The sequence below is a fragment of the Ochlerotatus camptorhynchus genome, unplaced genomic scaffold, assembly GCF_037179485.1.
Source record: "Ochlerotatus camptorhynchus isolate MF236.1 unplaced genomic scaffold, CSIRO-AGI_Acam_v1.1 ptg000213l, whole genome shotgun sequence".
NCBI classification, from domain to species: Eukaryota; Metazoa; Arthropoda; class Insecta; order Diptera; family Culicidae; genus Ochlerotatus; species Ochlerotatus camptorhynchus.
This window is the reverse complement of record NW_027040703.1, coordinates 4,373,735-4,399,374: the sequence shown is the minus strand read 5'-3', so window position 1 is coordinate 4,399,374 and position 25,640 is coordinate 4,373,735. Positions and strand designations below refer to the sequence as shown.

The 25,640-nt window shown below is 39.5% G+C and overlaps 1 protein-coding gene across 2 annotated transcripts in view; it reads right to left on the bottom strand.

Annotated features, from left to right (window-relative positions):
* Positions 1 to 25,640, bottom strand: part of Tet (Ten-Eleven Translocation (TET) family protein) — a 647,407-nt gene that overhangs the window by 550,067 nt on the left and 71,700 nt on the right. For both annotated transcript variants that reach the window (XM_065224604.1, XM_065224605.1), the window contains exon 3: positions 15,940 to 16,080. In XM_065224604.1, the coding sequence (XP_065080676.1) occupies positions 15,940 to 16,080 (141 nt within the window). The remainder of the gene's footprint in view (positions 1 to 15,939; positions 16,081 to 25,640) is intronic.

The following is a 25,640-nucleotide window of genomic DNA, read 5'->3' as shown; positions in this document are numbered from 1 at the left end:
TCGATAGTAGACGATTGTTGTGTATTGGAGAACGCTTGTGCAAATGTAAGGGAGGGAAACGGATTGGAATCTCAAATGTCATTAGCCAAATACATCCGCAAACCATAGGTCCACCGTTGTACTATTGGTAATGCAAATGGAAAATTGTGGTTCGAATCCCACACCTCTAGCACACCTCTAGTGTTGGAAATCGAAAATCTGTGACAGTAGTTTGTTTACACTTGTATAGACCTTTTTGTCGTTAAATCATCTTTCTCTATCCAGCACACATGGATGAATGGACGGTTTGTTTTCCCACTAAAATTTAAATGGTACAGTAGTGTGCGCCGATTAAACGCCAAAAAGCTCTTTAGAGAACAACTGGCGCAAGTTTGATCAAAGTAGTCGATCGCGTTCAGAAATAACGTCAAATGGAACTGGAAAGAAGAAAAAATATTCTGCACAAACACCTGGAATATCCGGAGTGGTCCGGTTCCAAGCTGGTTAAAGTGCTAAAGATGCCGAAAACAGCAGTTTGTCGAAGTGGCGTCGCGTAACCTCACTTTTTACCTGTTCAACAACTTTAAAAACGTTATTTAGGGTCATGTTTACATTCAAATCTATTTCAAAGGACACAGGGTCCTCTAGTTTGACTGATTTGTATCCATTTGAACCAATATTCTTTGTTTGTTTACGTTTTGAGAGTTGTTGAACAGGTAGATTGAGGTTAGGGCGACGCCACTGGTTTGTCGAGTGCTCAAAACCTGAGTGACCTGACGGTGACCCGTCATAGGTCTAAATTCTTCATTATTGGTCATTTTAATGCAAAACACCGCTCATGGAATAATGCTCAAAGCAATTCCAATGATAATATTCTGTTTGATGATTGTTCTGCAGGTTATTACACCATTCAATATCCAAACAGTCCAACATGCTTTTCTTCAGCAAGAAATCCCTCAACTATTGATTTGGTCTTAACTGATTCATGACAACTTTGTAGTCTATTGGTTACCCATGCTGAATTCGGTTGTGAAATATCCCAAGAAATAATTTGTAATACCAACAGCTCTACTTTCAATTACTATAGAGCTGATTGGGAGCAATGTCGAACATTTATCGAATATATATTTATCGAAAACCAAAGATGAAATTAACTATGCTCTTGAATCTCTGACTACTTCTATAGTTGAATCAAGAGCTGCCTCAGTACCAAAAAACGAGGTTAAATTCGATTCAATTATAATAGACAACGATCTTCAGCTCTTGATTCGTCTGAAAAATGTCCGTAGGAGACAATATCAAAGAACACGTGGTCCAGTCATCAATGTTATCTGGCGAGATTTGCAAAAACAAATTAATAAGCCATTATCTGCCCTGAAGAACAAAACTTTTGAAAGTAATGTTTCGAAATTAGACCCAAGTTCCAAACCCTTTTGGAAGCAAACGAACATTTTTAAGAAACCTCTATAGCCTATTCCAGCGCTTTATGAAGGTGGGAAAATTTTGATCACAAATTTGGAAAAAGCTCAGAAACTTGCTAAGCAATGCGAGCGTTTCCATAATTTCAGTTCGGATCTTACAAGTCCTATTGAGAATTAGGTTGCTCGGGATAATCTGAATATTTTCTCTCGGGAAAATATTTTTGATGATCCCTGGGGGACTGATTTGGACGAAATAAGATCTATAACTAAAAAGTTTCATAATATGAAAGCTCCAGGTGATGATGGAATTTTCTATATCCTCATCAAAAAACTCCCAGAGAGTACCTTGTCTTTCTTGGTAAAATTATTTAACAGATGTTTCCACTTGGCATACTTTCCTGATAAATGGAAAAATGCAAAAGTTGTTCCAATTTTGAAGCCGGATAAATATCCAGCTGAAGCTTCTAGCTACATTATATCCAATAAGTATGCTTTCTTCAATAAGTAAACTTTTTGAAAAGATAATTTTATATAGAATGATGCTTCACATCAATACGAACTCAATTTTTGCAGATGAGCAGTTTGGATTTCGCCATGGGCATTCAGCTACTCATCAACTCTTCTAGACATAGAAAAAGCATTCGACAGTGTTTGGCATGAAGGTTTGATTGCTTAATTGAAAAATAAATAAAGGGTTGTGCCCTATACACGACCGCAGTATGACGTAGAACGACGCAAAATTTATGTTTGTCATGCATTTTTGACTATTATATTTTATCTTAAATTTTTTTTCAATGTTTCGGTGTTTTGCATGTAAAAAATTTTCAAGTTCCTCATTTCCTCATTGTGGTAGGTGGTCACGCCATGATCCACCTTCATCCACTGACTTGCTCGTGCTTGCTGCAGGACCAAGTGCCACGCCGTCCGAAGCGGTAATGAGCAGAGACATGACAGCAGTGCTGTTTAATATCTTTTCAGATTCAAGCAGAACGATGTACAACCAAATGGTACTCGATTATGAAAACTGGGTTAGGGAAAATCGTGTATTTCATGAAAACAGAGATAAAATTGCCATTTATAAATTTTTCCAATTTTTGTTGTGGAAAATTGAAAAAAATATTTATTTTAGCAGATTTGTAATGTAATATCCTATCGATTGGCGTATTTGGATTTTATTTTCATCTATAAATGACAAAGTTACAAGCGTTCAAAACCTAACACTATTTCACCAAACATATTTTTTGATTTGCACCCCAGTATAGTCGCCAAAGACGTAGTTCTACGTCAAAAGTTTAATTTTCCACTCTATATTATGAACTTCATTCAAAATTATTTATCTTATAGAACTCTGTAGGTAAATTATCAAAATTCCAAGTCTGAACGACTACCTGTTAGAGTAGGAGTTCCTCAGGGTAGCATTCTTGGGCCTATATTGTATAACATTTTCACTTCGGACCTCCCTGATTTGCTCCAGGGTTGCCACAAATCTTTGTTCGCTGATGACACAGGCATTTCCGCTAAAGGAAGAAGTCTTCGTGTTATTTGCAGCAGACTGCAAAAATGTTTAGATATTTTATCTTATTTTTACATAAATGGAAGATTTCTCCCAACGCTTCCAAAACTCAACTTATAATATTTCCACATAGAGCTTTCTTTTTGAAACCTAGTAGTAGTCACATAGTCACTATGAACGGAGTTCCAATTTCTTGGTCAAGTCAAGTGAAATATCTTGGATTTGTACTTGACCAAAAATCAACTTTTAAAGATCACATTGAGGGCATTCAAGCCAAATGTAATAAATATATAAAATGTTTGCATCTTCTTATAAACAGGAAATTCAAACTTTGCCTGAAGAATAAACTTCTTATATTTACACAAGTTTTTAGACCGGCCAAGCTTTACGCTGTGCCAATATGGTCTAATTGTTGCACTTCAAAGGATTCAGAACAAAGTTCTGAAGATGATTTTGATGTTGCCTCCCTGGTACAGTACTACCTAGGTACATAGAATTTCGAATGTTGAGACTTTAGAACAGATGTCCACCAAATAATTAATAATTTCATGCAAAAATTGTTGCAATCCTCAATTTCAAGGATTACTTCCCTTTTTTTTGTTTTAATTCTCGTTTTAAAAATCAAGATAAATGGGAGATGGGAGCGACAAAAATACCTCAGAAAACAAAGCCCCTTCAGATGAGTTTTCTTTTCAAATTTTAAGTTGGGTTAACTATCCCATTTCCAGCCTATTAAACACAACCCGCACTTAGTCTTTCTTAATCTAGCGTATTTTAGCACCAAACGGAATGTTATTACTACTGATGGCTTCCAAATTTATTTACCTTTCCGTACGTACCGTTTGATAAAGAGAAACAAATTGTCTAACATTGCTTCTTGACTCCAAACTCGGCCTAACGCATTGAAACGCCAATGAATTCACTTTGGACTATCGGATGAAGATAATGATTGATTCGGTCGGAGCGCTTCATTTGATTTAAGAATATTGGGTGCAAACATTCATATCACGCGTTCTTATTGACTTCGTTCGGTAGCATTTGAACTAAAGTAACGTACCAAACGCATAATTTACCTGTAAACGCTGAAATCATTGATTTATTTGATGTTTTCTGCTTGATAGGCCCAAAATGGGCGCTTAGGCCGAAGTAGTTCTCTACCCTATTTGCTTCATAATTAGTTAAGGACTTTTTACATAGTAGGAAATCGATTCGATTGGAAAATTGTTCCTTTGAATTATGCTTCGATATTTCAATTCAAGTCCGGTTCAAGTTCCTTCCATTCTTAGTTGCATTGGTGGACATAGTTGGAATTAATTGCATTAGTAGTCTTAGTTTTAGTGAGTGTTAATATCAATTAGTGAGTTTCAGTAGGTTAGGTTTGAGTTATTGGTTCTTCCTCGCTCTTCGTCGCGATACACTTCTTAACTGCTAATTTTAGTGAATGTTATATGTTATTATTCATAAATTAGTAAGATCATTAGTTTTGTGAATCGTTAGTAAAACCATTAGTAAGTTTGTTAGCTTCTCTTCTTTTTCTTCTTGTTTTCACTTCTTACAATCTAAGTTAGTGTTCTTAGTTGCGTTGTTAAATCTTGTTAGTTGATATCAATTCAGTTAGATTCCTCATATTTCAATTAATCTCCTGACCGATTTTGTCCTAAATCAACAAATCTCTTTTCATCCAAATCAAGCACTTAAATTTCAAGGTTTACGTTCCCACCCAAAGTTTAGAAAAAAATCAGTCTCTAAAGAAGTAAAGCAAACGACACAAATACGGAAGCTCCGTTCGTTGAACTTTTGTTCTCCTATCTGACGCCCAGGATGATGATGGGACGGCATTATACTACCGACCAGCAAGGATAAAAACCCAACGTAAAAGAGGACCCACAAAAACCACTTTTCCACTGCGACCGAGCGGCGCAAAAAATGCAACAATTTTTAAAATCTTACAACACAATGTGGAAACGTAATGCAATGCCTGCTGCACTCTGGATGCGGTTTTTCGAGGGCCAGGGAGCTAAAAATAAAAGCAGAATGTGAGTGAGCTCGGGGTTCGGAGAACGCCCAGACCGACAGATGTGCAACGAATGGAGTAGAATGCACGGTTCGGATGCGTATGAAGAAGAAAACCGGGTGAAGTGGGAAAAACAGGATTGAGTGATGATGGCATCGGGGTGGCGAGGGGTGCAAGGATATGTTTAATTCTGGGACGAGAATGCAACGACCCTAACCGAAAAGAAGTCTCATAGTATTGGTCCTAGGAGTAGCGATAAGTTGCGTACGCATGGTTACCGAACGAGTAGAGAACGGAAGTATTGGTGTAGGTCGTCGCCTCCTTTGTTGGGAAAGCGCACGCATACACGTGGAATTGGTAACTGTTAATCGCCGCACGTACCGGACGAGGTGGTGTGTAAGAACGCGATAAGGATTTTATTGCGCCGAAGAATGAAAAATTCCATGTTTGTCCCCGGAGGGGACTGGTGTAATAAATAACTCTAATTAATAAGTTCTTTGCCCGGAAGAACCGGGTGTTTGATTCCAATCGGTTGCGATGAAAAGGTGCGAAATATTCATGGTAACTGTCAAATTAATGTACACTGAAAAGAAAAGCATCAGTGTAATGAACCTTTCAATTGATTCACCGGAAGCCTCCGGATCAATCTTGCGATGTTGCGTCAGTTTATTGCAAGTCGCTGCGTTAGATGAGTCAGATGAGCAGAACTCAGATGGACTTATCTCCAAGCGGTGCCGGTTGCTACATGGTTCATGCGGTCTCAATTGAATTTAAAACGAAAACGACATACACTTTAATCAGGCTAGATTTAAAAATTGCGCCGCCATCAATTGACCATTGCTCGCATTAGCTGTTCGCTGTGTTGTTATTTATAGCTCCAAACACGCAATCTGTGGCATAGTCTCCTGATGGACTTATCTACATTGTTCAGCGTACACTTGACGACAGCGCCTCTGGCGGTAGCCATTGGAAACCCTTGCAACAAAGGTGACATATGCTCCGTTTCGGACCAGTTTCGGTTCACTTGATGAGACGGCCTGCTATTATGTTAATTTACGACCCATTTTTTTTTTGGTTTTCACCCGTTCCAGACGTTAACGTACGGAAGGAAGCACAACTCAAAACCGGTTCGGTTACGTTGAATTTGCATTTTTCGGGCCTCCCATGTGATCCCTTGTACGTACGGGTCCGAGCACCAGTTTTGCACAACAACGGACGCTCTGAAATTATTCAATCAATTATTTTCATTGCACTCAGACACTCACAAAAAGCTGTAATTAGACTTTTTTATGTTCTCTGTCAATTGAATTAATGAAACGTTGTGCACTCACTCTGACAGCTAATTGAGCGCGGCCGCATTCGGACAGCCGACAGCGAAGGGATCAATCATCGATTACGTCACACGATCGCGGCCAACAATTAACGAGTGCAAATTTCCTGTCTCCCATCGATATCCGATTCGAGCCGGAAATGTTATCCTACACCCGAGGTGGTCTGAAAGTTTAAGCAACCCAATTTCACCTTCAACGTGTTGTTGAAAGGTATGAAATTTGAAACTTTCTTGATCGTGGTGGAATTTCATTTTTCTTGGGCTGCTTCGTTCGAACGCTAATGTTGACACACCTGTCCCATTTTGACGTCTGGCTGTCATAACTCATTGGATTGGGTGAATGAGCTGGAGGAGCTAAGCAAACCGGTAGCTGATTAAATATGCTTGATATTTTTTCATTAATTGTTTTTATTTTCGGGAGCTACACGCAGATGTCACCTGGCTTCGAAATTTGAATTTGTATTGGTACAAATGAAGAAAAAAAAAACAAATGACAACTTCGTCGACCCAAGTTGGCCATGACGAACGGGAAAGGAAATAACTGTTTGCTTTTTTTCTTATATTATTCTTTTTTCGTTTAGATTCGCATATCAAACGAAACGTCAAAAAGTACGCTCACCGAGTGCGAATGCGAACAATGGAGGTTGTTTTCCGTGCCTGTTTTATCGCTGCGTTTCATCCCGGCTTTGAAGCTGGAAGCATCGAACGAATGGAATATTATTTATGAGATATTAAAAGTTTTGTCATCGTCAGGAAGCGGGCGAACGAATAGAAATGAAAAAAAAAAACTTGGGCTACTATATACTGTCACGCTTTCGGCGCCAATGCGAGCGTTTTCTTCTTACATATTCTTCTACTTCTTTTGACGCGGAACAATCGGCTGACAAAGAAAGTCAGTGGACTGTTTTTTTTTTGTTTTTCAAGGCAGAAGGAAAATTGAATGGTCATAAATAATCATACAGTTTTGGAGGAGGTGGAGCGAACTTTTCTGGCCGTTGATTCTTTTTGTGACGCCCGGCAATCGGGGAAATGGAAATCGATTATAACGATTGGAATCACGAGGTGAGATGGAACTTTGGTTTGTTTTTTCCGTCGATCTTGTTTTCCGTGCTGAGCACCAATGCTACCGACGTGCCAGAAAGGCAGCTCCCACGCCTGGACCCTACCTATCGACCCATCAACTCATGAACCGGGGACCAACGGCTTTACTTCCCATCCGAAGGAAGGCGTGATCAGAGATGTTATGCCTCAGAACATCCCGGCGGCGCCGACTGGGATTGAACCCAGGCCTGCTGGGGTGAGAGGCAATCACGCTTACCACTACACCATCGGCGCCGTTCTGCCAATAGAAGTTGGCATGAACTTTCTGCTCAAAGCACATCGCTGAAATCTGCACTCATGTTCGCGGAAAACATTTAGCTTACCCACGTACATATATGTGTGTAAATCAAGGGGTAGGTCACTCCGCACACCAGTCTTGGGTCATCTTTTTTGTCAGTGTGCCTCAACTGTGCCGCTGGTGTGCTGATTGTGCCGGTCATAGAGCAAGCTGCGATTGCAACCCGGTATTTCTGACACCTTGAATGTTTTGGTTTAAAATCGCAAGGATACATCGGATTGAGGATGATGCGGGAAGTGGCGGGTGTGCGAAGTGTTGGTGTTTTGTGTTCATAGGATAGTAAAAGTCCTGTGTTTAGGGTTTTATAATGCCCTCAAAGGCAGACCAGAAACCTAGCCTTTCGTGATGTGAAAAGCAACGGTCTATTAGCGGCCGGAAAGAGTTGGAACCGGTGGGGGAACGTTGTTGGAGACCGACTATAGAAGATGATGAATAGACTTCTGTAGTTTGTTTTGTGTGAGTTGCAGCATTATTAGAATAAAGGGTACTATTTGAATAAAGGGTACCAACATTTCGTATTTAGATCTATAAGTGAACTGCTGATCTGAGATTCTCAGTCAGTAAACAGCACGTAATGTTGTGAACAACTTCAACGACAGTTGTCCAGCAGTGCTCGCACAACTTTTATTTACAACAATCCAATGTATGCGAGATTGTGCCGAAGGGGTGCCGATGAATGTGCCCAAGCTGTGCTGAATCTAATTTCGGCACAATGTGCTGAGTTACTTACCCCTTGGAGTAAATGTATGATTTGGTTCGTGTCTGATCTATGCTGGCCAAATTATGTTAATCCAGATAAAACAAAATCCTATGGTTTTGACAGATCGGATCGCTACACATTTGAATAGGCCGTTATGGATTTTCTAGCAAATGTTAAAATTAAGTTTCATGTTCGCTTGTCGGTGATGGTAATTTGGTTGATGAAGTTGTTCCAGAAAGAAGCTCTTGACAGGACTGGCAGAAAACTGTTTGTGGCATTCTAATGCCGCGGATACACTTGGATGACAAACTATGAACATGAGCATTATTTGTATAATAATTATAGGCACAATACAACAACTATACAATTGTGAATAATGGTCATGTTCATAGTTTGTCATACAAGTGTATGCACGGCATAAATGTTAGAACATTATAGATCCACACACCTGCAGCCATGTTGGATGTTGGATTTAACATTTTCTGGTGGGTAACGCCTTTTTTTTGTATGTCATCCAATTAACAATTTCATTCGAGCAGTTGAAAATAAAGTTTCCTACCACTCAAACTTTGATATAAAATCATATATTGAGAATTTTTCGAACTACGAGAAAAGTAGCCAAAAGTGGTGCGTTTCATAATAAAATACAGTACTTGCCCGTTTTTGTCAGCCCCATCTGAAATTTTCGGCTGGCAAAAACAGGAAGCTGACAAAATCGGGAAATTTTCTTTTTCAATATTTTAACCATCAAAATGATTTTGAAATCTAGTTTATCCATTATTTATCCACTATTAATGGAATTGCTGATAAATGTGGACTATTCTTACAACAAAGGGTACACCAAATGTCTCGAAAAGTTTGCGTACGGTTTGTTGAGCCGGTACATGCTGTTCGGTTTCCTTAAAATCCACTTGGTTTTCAGCGCTGCAAGCCGTCTCTTGCTACTGCTTGGTCCCGAGATGTTTGGTATGATTCCGATGTCATATCGGATTGCCTGATGGTCACTATGGGTATATCCTTCACACACTCTCCAATTCATGTTTTCCATCAGCGACGGACTGCAGTCCGCATAAAGTAACGTCGACAATGGATTCCCGGCCAACTCTGCGAAAAGTGCTGGTGGACAGCACTTACAGTGCTTATTGAACAGCCTAATTTCCAGCTTCGCCAGACTTTCCGCCTAAGCATTGAGGTCTCCTCCGATGACTACCGGTCTTCGTCCGATCAGCTCTTCGGTAAGTCCATACCAGCGTCTCGTGGAATTGCTCCATCTTCCATCGGGTGCGTAGCAACTGCATATGAATATTCTGTTAATTTTTGCGATCACGAAACCTTCTTTTTGAATGGGGTATCTGCCCATAACTTGTATTGCAGCCATCCCAGCTCTATCCGCCACCTAGTTACCTTTATCGGGAGCGGCTCGATACAGCTGGGCAGTGTCGCAATAATTGAGGTTTATTTGAGTTACCTCTGTTAATGTTGCGACAAAACAATTAAGTGTCATTTTGAGCGAAATGCTTGAGAATTCATGCTTAAAAACCAAAAAGTTCAGCGAAATCGGGGGTACCCAAAATCGGTAAAGCACTGTAGTAATGTGTAGGTCCCGTTTTGCAAAACCGCTGGTAGAAAGTCATACCAAAACTGATTGAAAAAGTGGTCGATTAGCGAAGACCCGACTAAAGAGCTCCCCAGCGAGCGAACAATCATTTTGACGTAGGACTACGTCTGTGATTTCTATATGGGGTACACTTTGTGAAAACCAAAAATGGAACATGTAACAAAATTATGAAAGATTTTGAACGTTAATAACTCAGCTGCCCCTGGACCAATTTCAATAATTTTATCACCAATCGATCAGAAATATTCCTACGCATCTGTTAAGCTTAAGACTCTATCATTTTTCAAAGTGTCACTATTGAAAATTGCTCGAATGTGCAACTGTTGCTTTGATAGTTAAAATTATCACCGATCGCCTGCGAAAAGCGATTTCCCTAACACAGATTTCAAAGTTGAATTCCATCCGGTCTCACCAAACGGTGTTTATTCAATCACCGCGTGGTGAGTGGTAGTGTTATCCAGTACACAACGAAAGGCTGCCTGCAAGCAAGAAAATAATAAGGTTCAGCAAGTACGGGAACATGATTTTGCTTTTCGCTATACAGAATTTTACAGAAAAGCAAGTACGGGAACAGACCTGCTGTTCGAAAATAGTTTGATAAATAATGTCGATAATACAGGAATGTTCGAGGAGTTGGTTTTCTAACTGTCACTAAAAAACTGAACAACGACCGACGAACCAACATAATATCACGACACGCAGTTCCCATATTTTTTTCTAAGGAAGCCTTCAGGAAAGTTCAGGGAAGTTAGAGGGACACCAACGCTTCAAAGAGATTCTGATAATTTTAGGAAACTACTTTAAACTTTGAGGACGTTCTACATGTTTTTGGTAAGTTCTTTGAAGTTAGGCAAAGTTCAGTAAAGTTCTACAAAACTTAGGACATGTAAGTTCTACAAACTCCAGGAAAGTTCTGCGAACTTTAATGAAGATCTGCAACCTCAAGGATTATCTTATGAAGATTAATAAATTTCTGCGAACTCCTCGGCGAACCTCTTACACACTCAAAAGAAACAGGGTGTCCACTGGATTTAAGAAATGAAATTCCCGGTTTTTCCAGGTTGCCCATAATAGTTTTCCCGGTTTCATATAAATAGCTACGGTAAAATGGAACTCTTCAAATTGCCAAGTTATGTTCCATTCAAAGTGTTTTTATGTTACTTCATACGCAAAGTTTGCGATTTTCAGAGTTGGTTGGAAATGCTATCTAACATGAAGCTTAAGTGTGATAATTTATATTTATTAGCTAGAGAATGATCTTAGAAGAGAGTAGGTGGATACTTCCGTTAGAGTACGGCAGTATTAAAATTGAACAGAAGTTACAAATGAGCGAAGGGCAATTAATGCGACTGTGCAAAGTCATACGCACACCTTTTGCCTAACCCGTACGATGTACGCGGAGATTTGAAGTATGTCTTCAAATCTACATGCAAAAAGTGTGCGCCCGCCTTTGCTACCTAAAGCCCCACGTTGCCGAGAGCATTTAAATAAATCTGTATAAGTAAATCCGAAATTAAAAATATAAAAACTTTTAAGAGTCTCGGAATTTTGTAATTTCACTTGATAACATGTAATTTTGTCGAAGGCCGAGTGGGTCTTTAAACCGAATGATATATTGAACATGGAAATCATTTAGAAAACAAAGCGATCCATGGAATAACATTTGTAGCATGGACTGAGATTTTTTTCGAAGATTAGGAGACTATGCCAGTCTTTCACATTCGTCGGAGACGAGCCAGCCAACGGCTGAAAGTCTCCTTAATAAAGATATATATAAAAAAAGTCTTTCACATTCTTGAACTTGTTGAGATTTCAGACACCGAAAAATTTAAAATATGAAATATAACGTAATTGTCAAGATATCAGATTTAAAAAAAAAACATCGCATGGATAAAATTTAATATATTCTAGAGATAATTTTAAAGGAACTGTGAGGAGAAGATACAGGTAACTTTGAGGAGTATTTCAAGATAGGAGACTTAAGGAGAAATAAAGATTAATTCCGAGGTAGTTTTGATCAAACTATGATGAGCCCTGTGAGCAGAATTCCAGGATAATTTGGAAGAATGTTCCAAGGGACTTTAAAGGGAATCAAATTCTCAAATAAGATCCAAAGAAACTCTAAGAAATTCTCTCAAGGGAACTTAACTTGAGAAGAATTTCAAGAGAATTCTGAGAAACAATCTCGTGGAATTCTGATGTGAATTTCAAAGTAATTTTTGGAAAAATACTTTGGTAAACCTCAGGTGAATCCTGGAGATATTTCCTAGATTGTTAAGAATTTAAAGAATATTCTGATGTAAACTTTAATTAAATTCTGATTAGAATCCCGAGAATGGCGAAGTTTTCTAGATTCTGTGGCATGAAAAGTTCTCAGCGTTCTAAAGCATACAAAGTTATTCAAACTGCCGGACAAAGTATATCAACACACATTCGAAGTTACCCAAAACTCAAGTGTCAAACAGTGTTTCCATTTACCAGGAAATGTTTGGCTTCCCGGGAAACGGACAATCTTTATCATGTTATGCAAAGGCTCATATTTTGGGGTTATGAATCGAACTGCAGGGTGGCCTGTCAGAAATTCGTCACATTTTTCAAAATGAAGCACCCTAGTGTACAATTGGTCAAAATATGCTACACGCTAAGAAAAAAGTACCCAACGCCAGTTCATGTTTACCTACTATTGACTAGTTAGTCTCCATTTCTCCTTCTAATGTTGTCAAAAACGGAGGAGCAAAACCACCCAACAGGGGTAGTAAAGTGTGGGAACCCAACGTTGAGTATAATCATATTTACCTACTTTTGGGTACAACTAACTTACTTTTGGGTACAAAGCGAGTGGAAAATTCCATACGAATTGCTCACAAGTAAATGAAAACTACTTTGACCCGCTTTACCTACTTTTGGGTTCTGCACTATAGTGCCGAGATGAGTGAAAAGAACTTACTTTTGGGTACTTTTTTCTTACCGTGTACGAGGATATTCCCTAATCATAGTTTGATGGGTAAACAAACGATTTCGTTGACGTTTCCATGCACGCTGGCCTGGCACACTCAACAGTATAGACTAAGCTTTGTATGGTCAATCGCTGTGGAAACCTGATTTATGATTGATCGCATTATCACCTCGAAATTCCAAGAGCCCAAATATCGACTCGCACAAAACATACAACAACTAAACTGGAACTCCGCGTTTGCTGCAGTGCAAGCAGTTTCAATTTGCAACAAAGTTCGAGATTTTGCGCTCTGGAATACTTGAATACGGCATATCAGCCATCAGTCATTTGTGGACTCTTCAGGGAATTACCGCTGGAAGTTGCTCATACTTATTCGTGATTTTTTTTTGTCAAGCTGACAACTTACTTGAAGATGGTTTGAGTTATTTATTTGTTTTAATGCACGCTCGTCTTGATATAATTCAGCGATAAGATTCTTACCAAACTTTTCATTATTGCAAGACGAAATGTCTTTTACTTAGTTTTTTTTTCGGAAATAACACTGACTAAACGTCAAAATATCGAGCCAGTAGAACTTGACCAGGTTAATGCCGTTTTCGTTTATTCCTAGTGCCCTAGATTCACCCTAAGAGCTGTCAAAACGCTATTTTATTCGTTAGGGTCCGATCCAGATCCACCCTGGATCCGACTCAAAGTCGACGAAGTTCGCACTGCCGATTTTTTTAAATCCAAACTGGCTTCACCAATCCACACAAATACAGCTGTCAAATTCAAAATGTTTACATTGTTCGGTAATGAAATTAAAACATAGAGGTAACTCTAAGACTAGTAGGTCCCGAAGAAACGTGTTCAACTTTTTGGCTCAGCTCTGGTACTATCTTCGGTCCCAAGCTAAACGATGCACCCCTCGAAACATTGGAAAATCCACGAACCTCATAATTTTCACTCTATCTTTGAGCTGACAGTTAAAATCAATGCACTAGCACCATCATACTGACTCGATCCAGGATCCAACACGCATTCATTTTCACTCGTTTATTGAGAGTCAGATTCGAGTCTGACCCAGGTTTAAAAACATAAAACTCGCGAGCTGAGTCTTCCAACAGTGCCACCTCGAAGTTGCTCGCATTTCGCTGAATGAACACCATTGCGAGCAGCTCGGAGTAGCTCGGATTGGCACAATTAACGCCACAAACAAGCTGGTTGCGATCTGTTTCGCGTTCTCACTGAGCAATGTCATTTTCTCAAGTGTCATAGCAGATTTAGCGTTCCTTTCTTACGAATTTGTAACAAAATATAAAATTTCCCTGATAAGTGGATTTTGACTGAGTTTTTGACGTTTCATGCTGCTACACTGAAAAAAATTAACATGATGGCTACTATATATAAACATTGACACCAATTATTCTATCGATTTTTTTTTTTCGAAAATTCAATAGGCAAAAGGCAGATGCTCCTCTCTTTCTGTCACGTCTGTCTTCGGGATAAAATCATTCAATATGACTGGCAGCAGTCAGCATGAACAGCAGCAGCGGCAGATTGCTTCGATGGGAAAAATATAATAACATCCGAAAAGGATCTTCATCTACCTACCTGAGATTTCACGTTATTGATTGAAAAGTTTTTTTTTTATTATTATTCTCGTTTTCGTCGTTCATAATTCAGCCGTAGGATTTCTACGGAAATCGAAACAAAGTTTGAACAGCTGACTGATACGCATTTGTGTTCCACCATGCTGCTTCTCTTCGCACCCTGCCTGGCAGTAGCCGCCATTGTTATTTGTTATTGACGGTTAATCTTATTTCCTCCGCACCGCGCCGCCATCGTTTCGTCGAGTGTGGAAGGAAACAGAGGAAAATTGGTCCGCAGCACATATGGTGTATGAAATTAAATGGAATTAATGCTTCCAGTGCACTCGCATACACAAACACAGGATATTCGCTGCATAAAAATGGAAATTAAAGATTTTTTTTTTCTTCACTTTGTTGCCAAGTAACCAACTGTCACACAACAATGGTGGATTCCGTTTCAAGCCGCTGTTTATTTACCCGAAAGCCGCTGCAAAGTGCGGGTGTTCAAATAACGTAGCACACCTTCTTATCAGGCAGCAGGCTGATTGTAAACAAAGTGTTATTCGAATGGGTATGAACGCGAAATTTATTGCCGCTTATCACGCGGTGCAATCAATGTTCTCGCCAGAAAATCAATATTTCATGAACGGCTCACAATCGGGCAGTTGATATAAAAAAAATCGATGATTTTTAATGCCCAACCGAGCAACAACGGTGCGCACCGGTAACATCTGCAGGTTTATTTGCCTTGCACAGTTCGCAGCACCCGCCGTCCGCCCGCAATCCAGCCCTAAGGCCTACTTTGACCCGTTGAGAGAACCCCTTTTTCGCATCTTCATTATCAAAAGACTCGCGTGCCACACGTCTTGGCGACAAAAAAGAAAGAAAGAAAGAAAGAAAACACCGGGCCAGCTGAACATGGCTCCAAATGTAAACAAACCGGGCAACGACAGTACACAGGAGCAATTCGCCGAGCGAAGAAGCTACAACCTGCTGCCGGCCGACCGGTTTGCCTTCGGAACAAGGGCACACACTCCTTATTCCAGAAAACACATGTTCCTCCGCCGTATGAGAAGCGAAAGAGTTACAAAACGAAAGCGAAAGAGGGCGCGCGCTCAAATATTTTGACGGTTGAAAATTAGTCGCCGCCCTTTGTTACCACGCGTTGCCGCTCGCAAACATGCGGATGATGATCTTTCCCGTCTTCTGTGTGTTTTTTTGTTTGTCGAGTTCGAGTGCATTGACATCTGCAAATTTTGTTTTCCTCGCAATGCATTGTTGTACGAGTTAAGATTTTATCGCTTCATTACGTTCGTTAAGGGATTGATTTATGGTGATTGGGGGGGCAGTCGTGCCCTGAAGGGTCTCTCATTTGACTCTTTCGGCAGGGTTGAACGAGATAGCCAAAAATATAAAAACAAAATTCAAATTGACTTACCTTTTTCTCCGTCAGTTTTTCGCACCGGCGAGTCTTGCAGATTTGATGGCTCTTGTCGTTCCGACAGGGCGCACAGTCTCCGCAGTTGTCTTTGCGCGAGCATCCGACACATTCGCCGCAACGCTTGCGCTTCTTCTTTGTCTGTGCGGAATAGATGAAATTGGCGATGAGTTAAATGTAAATCTAAATTCGGCACAGATAAAACAGACGTAACACAACACTGATCCAAAACGTCATCCTCCATTCGTATGAATCCTTCGACCGTATAAAAACATTGCTCGATGGAAATCCCGGCTACTTTGCCAAATTACGCCATACCAATTTAGAAAGTTTACCTCCGTAACTCGTTATCCTCACTAACTCGGTGGTACCTTCAATATCGAGTTAAGCAGAGATGACTGTAGTACTAATTTTAGACCAACATGAGGCAGAGACGGAACAGCCGAACGTAAACAATGACCCAGCTAATCAATAAGCCTACTATGTAATTCTTGCTCGGGATTCAATATTAGCTTGAGTTTATGCGCCGCTTAAAAAAAGTATGCTATATTGAATATCTAAGGGGCTAGTCCCTATGACCATCTCTTTATACCACCACATGCCAAATTTGGTTCCATTTGCTTGATTAGTTCTCGAGTTATGCAGAAATTTCTGTTTCATTTGTATGAGAGCCCTCCTTACAGAGGGGGAGGGGTCTCGAACCATCAAAAGAAACTTTCCCTGCCCCAAAAACCCCTGCATACAAATTTTCACGCCGATCCGTTCAGCAGTTTCCGAGTCTATAAGGGTCAGACAGACAGACAGAAATTCATTTATATATATACTAGCGGAGTGTGCCCGGTCTTGCTCGGGATTCAATATTAGTTTGAGTTTATGCGCCAATTAAAAAAAAAGCATGCTATATTGTACGTAGCCCCCCCCCCCCCCTATTATCTAAGGGGCTACCCCCTATGATTATCTCCTTATACCCCCACACTTGCCGTTCTCGAGTTATGCAGAAATTTCTGTTTCATTTGTATGGGAGCCCCCCCTTACAGAAGGGGGAGGGGTCTCGAACCATCATAAGAACCTTCCACGGCCCCAAAAACCCCTGTATACAAATTTTCACGCCAATCGGTTCAGTAGTTTCCGAGTCTATAAGGGTCAGACAGACAGACAGACAGACAGAAATTCATTTTTATATATATAGAAGAAGAAGATAGATCGAAGATATAGATGAGCATCAGGAAAGCTTTTGCTGAGCGCAGTATACAGTCGGAATTCGCTGGTTGAGCCACCACCCAGCGTTGCCAGATATACCGATTTATCGGTATTTATACCGATTTCCGAACTAGATACCGATATACAGATAAGATTCCTCAGAATACAGATTTTTAAGATTTTATACCGATTTATACCGATTTTTTAAATAATCAAAATTATTATTGCCTGCCCCACTTGAATTTCGGAGAAATTTTTTGTGAGAGACTTGTATGTTTTTGAATACCTTATATTTTTTTAGCCTTCAAAATTCTAAAAAATCATCTCTAAAGATGCCTTATGCTTGATACTCTTTTGACTAATGTTTGCATTTCCTCCATTTTATTGGCTACCCATCAAACGAGAAATAGTTGATGGCTCTTTCCGGTAATTCCTAGGGAATCGAGAAATATGTTTTAAACATTATTTAACTTCCGGAAGTTTTTATTCATTTTTTTTAACTTCCTGAAGTTTCATCCAACTTTCCCTGAAATTTTCTTTCACCTTACCTTGGAAGCTTCTTCAGCCTTCACTCGAATAATTCTTTCATCTTCTCCCGCCTGTTTTTCAATTTTTCCGGAACTTCAAGGATGCTATCAGATTTTTATTGCGAATTCACATTAGCTGCAGGAACATTTAAGAAGTTCATTAAAACATTAAAGACAGTTTCAAAAACCTCTGTTACAATTTGAAACCCCGGAAATTTCAGAAAAGTCCAGCGAAGTCCAGTGAACTTAAGGAAACATCATAAATATTTTGGAATTTTCACAAGTCCAAAGAACTTCAGGGAAATTTAATGGTTTTCAGGAACTTAAGTGAAGCTTAGAGAACATCAGAACAGATCAATTAATTTCATTGAAATTGCTGAAATTATAAAGGAGTTCCGAAAAACTCAAGCAATTTCCGAAAACTTCAGCAATGTCCTGAGGGGCTCATGCAAATTTAGGAAACGTAAGGGAAGTTACATGAACAGTAGAACATTGCGAGAACATTTTATGGGAAGTTCTATGCTTTTTTAATGGCAGTGTCGATAACTTTTAAAAATAAAAAAAAAATCGGGAAAATCAGAGAGCTTCCCTGCTGATGTTACAATAAATTCGAGAAATTTGCGAGAGCACTTAAGAGATTTTGTAATCTTCAAGAAAGTCCAGGGACCTTCAAAGATGATTAGAGATATTCCGGTAGTCACGGTCCCTAATTTCAGGAAAATTACAAGAACTTTTAAGGAATTTCGAGGAACTATGGAATATTCCTAAGTGCATTTCAGGACTGTTCCGAAAACTTTAAGGAAATTGCGGAGTCTTCAGGGATGTTTTATGAATTGTGTACTTGTTTCTTTCGACTGTTCCGTAAGCGCTCTGGCTTCTGACTTTCTTCAGATGTTTCTTCCAATCTACCTGCCAGCGTCTCTAGGAAGTTTCTGTCGTCTTCTCCAGGAAGTTCAATTAATTCTCCCAGAAATTTCTTTCGCCTTCTTCTGGAAGTTTGACCATAAGCCAAAGGTTTTTTTGTTCGACCTCTATTGGAAGGTTTTTCCGAGCTTCTTCTGGTTTTTCCTGGAAATGGCTACTTTTGAAAATTTACTTCCGATTTCCGAAACTTTTCTGGCTTCCTTTGGATGTGACATCCGATTTTTTTCCGATAGTTTATTTAAATTTTCGCCACAAGTTTCTTAATTCGTGTCTTGGAAGTTTCCCGGATGTTTTTCTAACTTTTCTTAGAACTTTACTCGAACTTCATCAAAGAGAGCTTTTTTCGTCTTTCTCTGGATGTTTTGTCAGCTTCGTTCAGAAGCTAATTCAAACATTCCCCGGAGTTTTCTTCCGGAATTTTTCGATCTTAGTTCAAAAGCAAAAAAATTGCTTTGATTAACGGCTTTCTCATTGACTGCAACACTGCAACGACTACGATGTAATCTGCTCAACATTTCGGCCATGGGTTGTGGCCTTTTTCAAGGGAAAATATTGTTTGTCGATATTGTCAATAGTTTAGTCGTTGTAATGGCTGATTTTCCACATTTTGGTTTCATTTAATGATATTTTATTGAAAAAACTACTTGGTCACAATTTCGATCCCCATTTGAGGACAACGATAATTTTAAAAATTAAATAAAAAAATTAAAGAGTGTTTTAAGACTGCAATTCTCCTCAAATCCCAGTTGTCACCGTTGTTAAAAATTTTGCTTTCAAAAACGGCAAAAATATAAAATTAATTAAATAGTAAATACCGATAAATACCAATTTTTAATACCTTCGATACCGATAAGCTTTAAAACAATCTAGCAACACCACCATCGATTCGTTAGTTGGGCTAACTGACAGAAGGGTAAAATTTCTTGAGGGCATCGTTTGTTGTGGTTGTGTAAACTTTACGAAAAGGCGAATTAATCGTTTTTGTTTATTGGAAGCGTGAAACTACATTGTATTAAGAACGGGTATGTAATAAGTTGAACTTATTGTTATGTTGAATATTTAAATAAATGCTTTCATCGTCAGCATTCTACAATGGATTATCTGTCAGGATCCAAGCGAAAACACACAACACTTTTATTGGCGGACAACATTACTGAAGAAGCAGAGTCGGGAAGAATGTCACACTTAGTTTTTTCTACAGAGCTCGGCTGTGCAAATCTCGGCAAAAATAAGTTTCACTGAGATCTCAACAAAAGTTACATCCTTTGAGGAACACGGAAGTTTAATTGTGAAAGCAGTTGAGGGCAGTCCACATCGCCATTTAAAAGTTTCGCTACAAATAAGGCTTGTTGCATATTTCTTCTGTGTTCCAATGTGTCCAGGTTCAATAGCATGCATCGGTACAATCGCGCCACGGCAAGCTGCGCAAAACCAACCTCAAAAATCTTTTCTGAACACGTTCTATTCGGAGATTCCACACTAGCTCATAAGGAGACCAGACCACAGATGCATTCTCAAGTATGGGCCGAACTAAAGAGCAATATAGTGCCTTCAAGCAGTGAGGGTCTTTGAAATCTCGTGCAATCTTCCAAATAAATCCCACGATTCGCCTTAGAGATGATCGAGAAATAGTGAAGATTGAAGGTCAACTTTGGGTCCAAAAGAACACCAAGCTTACATTATCAATGCAGTAGTCGTAAAGGATTGAACTTTCAGAGCGGTGAAACTTCATCACTGCACACTTTGGAACGCTGATGATGAGCTTATTGCAACGGAACCAATCCACAAACAAATCTAGCAGAGCTTGAAGACGATGACAATCCTCAATCGAGTGAATTATGATGAATAACTTAAAATCATCTGTATAAACGAGCTTGCATTTAACTCCCAACAAAGCTGCTACATCGTTGAAGAATAACGTAAACAAAAGTGGACCCAGGTTACTTCCCTGAGGTACTCCTCCAGAGGTGCTGGTAAACGTACTCGAAGACTTCGTCCAGTCCAGTAGGAATGTAACCACGACCTAAGTTGCTCAGACGCTCCTAGTCGGGAAAGGTTGCATAACAAAACCTTCTGGTCGATTTTGTCGAATGCGGCTTTCAGATCAGTATATATGACCTTGTACTGGTGAAATCCAAAAGGTTAGTAGCTACCGATCTACCGGGAATAAATCCATGCTGGTCAGTTGAAATGTAGTTCTTCGAGCGATTCAGGACAAATTCGCTCAAGATGATCTCAAACAGTTTGGACGCTGCCGAAAGACTGGTGATACCTCGATAGTTCTTAATATCCCGTTTACAGGGTGTCCATTCAAATCCAATTTTTCAATTCCTGTTTTTTTCCCGGTTATTTAAAAAAACCCCAAACCCAAAAATCATCTCTGCTTTATACAAAAAAGACGTTCAAAATTAACCGTTTGTAGAATATCATATATTTTTGCCAGCAGAATTGCTCTACAATACGTGATGATCTAGATCTCCAAAATTTCATGGAATCATGAATTCATGAATTCATGAAAATCCTGTATTAACGGTACCTGAACAGGAGAAACGCAGTTTTATTTTCTTTCAATCTTCCTGGAGTTTAGATCTTAAAGATCTATAAGTCAAACAACATTTTGTGGGATACAAAGATGTGTTACCAACATATTTATCATTCTCATTTTCATTATTGTCTTGAAGATATTTTACAAGTTAACGAAATCTTGTCCGATTTTCACTTTTGAGCATTTTGAGTCTCCGTTCATAACATTATTTAAAATTATCAATTGTGTTTAAAAATAACATTGTTCGATTATCAAAATCATTCTGGATATCTGTTCTTGAGGTTCTGCAGACTCAACAGGGCATACGATTATTCGACTTAATTCTTAATTTACCATTCTATCAGGAAGCCCCATAATATCATTGATTTGGATTATTTGGTTTTCCAAAATGCCTGGAGTTCAGATCGTTATTCTTTTTTGATAAAGTCACTTTAACACTCTTAGAACATTTGCGACTTAAATTTGAACTCATGATAATGATGATTACCCCTAAAAATGTTTGAGCTGGATGAATTATCTCTAGGATCTTTAATTACATTGTCTTCGGCGTGAGAGATATGGAGTCAGATCTTTATGTTTTACAGACTAACCGAGGTTTTCTACGATGTCCTAACTAATCTGGTGTAGCTGGATAGCACAAAGAGCAGAAATTATTTTTTATTTATCTCTGGAGGAATCATCTTTGTTGGTTGATTGTGTCAGGTGTCAAACATTTGCATGCCAAGCATGATGGAACATGTAAGGAGTTTGATATCGGACATTTATTTATTGGCATGAATCTGCTTCTTATATTCAAGTAGCTTCGTGACAAAATATGTCTCGCTCAGGCTTTATACTAGAACTTCTTCACTCGAAAAATTGCAGCAAAAGAATTCAAACATTTTTCTTCAAATGACATCAACAAAAATTCTTAAAAATAACTCTGTAAGCTATGGCATTAGTAACAACGGTAAAATCACCGTTTGCCCCGTGCGTGAACAGATTGCGAGTGAAAGGATTTTTGATACTTTAACATAGTGTATGTATATGATATAAAATTGATTGTGTTCGTGCAGGTGACTACTACTGCCTCTACCCTTAACATAAAGTAACTACTGTACCTACTCATAGATGTCACCACTTGTCCCCGTATCATTGTCATTGCTTTTGTAGTTTCCTTGTTATGTTACAATAAATAAACGTTTATAGTTCTCATACCTCCGCCATGGCAGGACGGTCAAATAACAGTTCTCGTTTAAATTAATTATCACACAACGTACAAATCGGGTCCTATAGTGCTATGCAGGATTCCACTACACTGCCGGCTACGATGGTGTGGCTTTACAGTAGCCATCTGGCAGAGCATCTCGCACCGCGTCTAGCTCACCCTACGGTACTGCTGCAGACGGCACAGTATTTGGCTAGCAGCAGATGCTCAATTCCAACGGACTAGTGTCTACGTCGGATACACAATAGACTGAGTGTTAACAGCAGTGCACACCCTTTTTATTGGTCAACAATGGACAACAAGCAGCTCGCTTATCATCGCAGAATGTTCAACATATAACAGCAGATTCACTGTCGAAATCAAGTCAAATAAAAAAACTCGTTTTTGGGGGGGAGTATGTTCGTGCAGGCGACTACTACTGCCTCTACCCTTAACATAAAGTAACTACTGTACCTACTCATAGATGTCACCACTTGTCCCCGTATCATTGTCATTGCTTTTGTAGTTTCCTTGTTATGTTACAATAAATAAACGTTTATAGTTCTCATACCTCCGCCATGGCAGGACGGTCAAATAACAGTTCTCGTTTAAATTAATTATCACACAACGTACAAATCGGGTCCTATCCGTGCGCGATCAGATTGATTCCAAGTGATATTGCAAGTTTTATAAAGGTTTGAATGATTCTTCAAGACCAAATTATGGCCTACAAGACTATGATAAAACCAAACTTGATACTTATATGATCTTTCCCGGTGCGATTTGGGTGTTCCCGGATTTTCCCCGGTTTTTTCCCGGCAACTCCAAAATCCCGGTTTTTCCCTAATTTCTCGGTTTTCCCGGTTGGATGGACACCCTGCGTTTATTGCCAGCTTTGAAAACAGGAAACATATACGACGAGCTTCCACAATGTTTGGAATTTTCCTTGCTCAAAGGATGCACTAAATATGGCTGCTAAAGGTTCTGCTAATGCAGCTGAGCAACGGCAGAACACCACTGCCGGAATTCCATCTGGACCAGGAGAGAGTGAGGTTTTCAGGTACCATATCCCAAGTTACTTCGAATGTGCTCAGTTCCACTAAGTCACTAGGCGGATCAGAGGCAGCAGATTCAGCTTCAACGTCACTTGTCATATTTTTATCGAAGACAGATGCAAAGTGTTTAGCAAACATCTCACACGCTTCGCTAAGAGAAGTGAACTCTTTCCCATCGAGTAGCATGTTGGACGGTATACTCGAATCTTTCCTTTTGCTGTTAACAAAGCTCCGAAAATTTCGGGGGTTACGCCGCAAATTCCACTGGTCTCTGAGGACGTGTGATTTGTACAAGGCACTGTTAAGTTTAATGTAAGCGATACTGGTACGCTTGAAGTCACGCTTCGTGTCAGCTGTTCTGTGATGACGTAGTTTTCTCTGGACTGCGTTACGCTCACGCTTCAGCACTCTAAGCTGAGGAGTACTCCAAGCTAGGAAAATTGGTCGTCTTTTGAGAGGAACATTTGATTCCAACCAATGTTGAATAATGCTACAGAAACGCACAGTCTTCTTATCAACATCAATGCATTCAAACACATCGGCCCAGTCTGGATCAAAAAGATACTGCAGTAATGACCCAACAAACATTGGTGGCTGACCAAGGGGTTATTCAGGCAAAAATATGCTTATTCAGCTAAAAAATAGCTTATTCAGCTTTTAGACAACTCAAATTGTTAGTTGGGGAGACATAATAAATTTTCTTGAAGTCTAGCAGCCCTGCTCTATCATCCACGTTGCAAGCTGGGTGAGATGGTCAGTCAAGTGGAACAGGCAGCGACATAATTAAGGAAGGATGGTGAGCATCATGATTGCTACACGGAAAATACGTTCCTCGCTTCCAACGGCTGTGCCCGGCGATTCAAGGAAAGCTTTGGCTTCCGAATGGCTACTGCTGCTGGAGAGAATGCATCTGGTGATCTAGAAGCATATGCTAAATTGAAGCACGTGTTGATGCATGAAAGTTGAAAGTTGCATGAAAGTGCGTCACAATTATTCAATGCTTATGGCATCTAAAACGGTAGTGTTGTGCGACAAATGGGTGGCTTCTAATCTGAAACTCAACCGAACCTAGCATACTGTCATGCCTTGTGCTAGTCTTGACGGTTCCCTTAAACCAGTGGCGTTTCCTTAACCTCAATCTTCATGCGCACTAATTCTCAAAACATAAACAATTATCAAAATATTGCTTGCAATGGATAGATATCGAGTAATCTAGAAGATTAAGGGTATTTTTCAAACGATTCGAGTGTGAATTTGGCATTAAATCTGGTTTTCAAAGTGTGCAAAGGTAAAAAGTGAGGTTACGGGTCGCCGCTGCCTTAAACTCAAGCTAATGTTTTTCGGAAAATCTGAAAATCCTCGCTATCTCCCACATGGGGCAAATATAGAATTACCAGCTTCATACTATTCCTCGAAAAAAGCGCAGATGACACGCATATTGTTCCAAAAAGGGTTTGAGGAAAAATGTGTACCAGCTGTACGAAAGTTCTGTCACGAAAAAAGTCTTGAGCCAAAAGCGCTATTGGTTTTGAACAATTGTTCAGCGCACCATGATGGTTACGACCTGAAGAGTGATTATGGTTTAATTCAGGTGATTCTATCTTCGTCACCAGTGAATGCCAACCGATGGATCAGGTGGAAATTATTGCCATCATGATGCGATATAAGAGAAAGCTCATGTTGGGAACTGGTCTTGGAAGATGAACAGTTGTCGTAAGATCAACGATCATGGGAGAAAATAAGTACTTCCACAATAAGAAACTCGTGGAAGGTGCAGATTATATAAAATCGCTCATATAGCAGAAGTTGAGAAGATAGCTGAAATGCAGACCAGTGATGCGATGTGATGTGAACCGACCAGAGCGCTTCAGGCAACGTATCCAGATCTGGGCTAGTGGTAGTCGACGAGGAACCGACAGCAAAGCAGGATTTCACTAATGTACTCACTCAGTGTTGGCAAAATCATCAATCAAATAAAAAATTCCGCTCTCATACGTTCTCAATATCACGCGTGATATTGGAACAAAATATCATGCTTGATATTGATTTTAAAAGCTCCTTTGATATTGCGAGACTATTCACAACGTGCAAAAATCAAGCTAAAATCTTAGAAAGAGAAAGTTTAGTTTGCTATCTCTTTTTACTCTTCACCGATGGCATACACGAAGGGACTGCTGCCAGCCGTTATGGAACTTTCGGTTGCATTTGAGTGTAAAGCAAAAATCATTAAACTCAATCTTACCACAGTTTGGTGAGATTTGCAG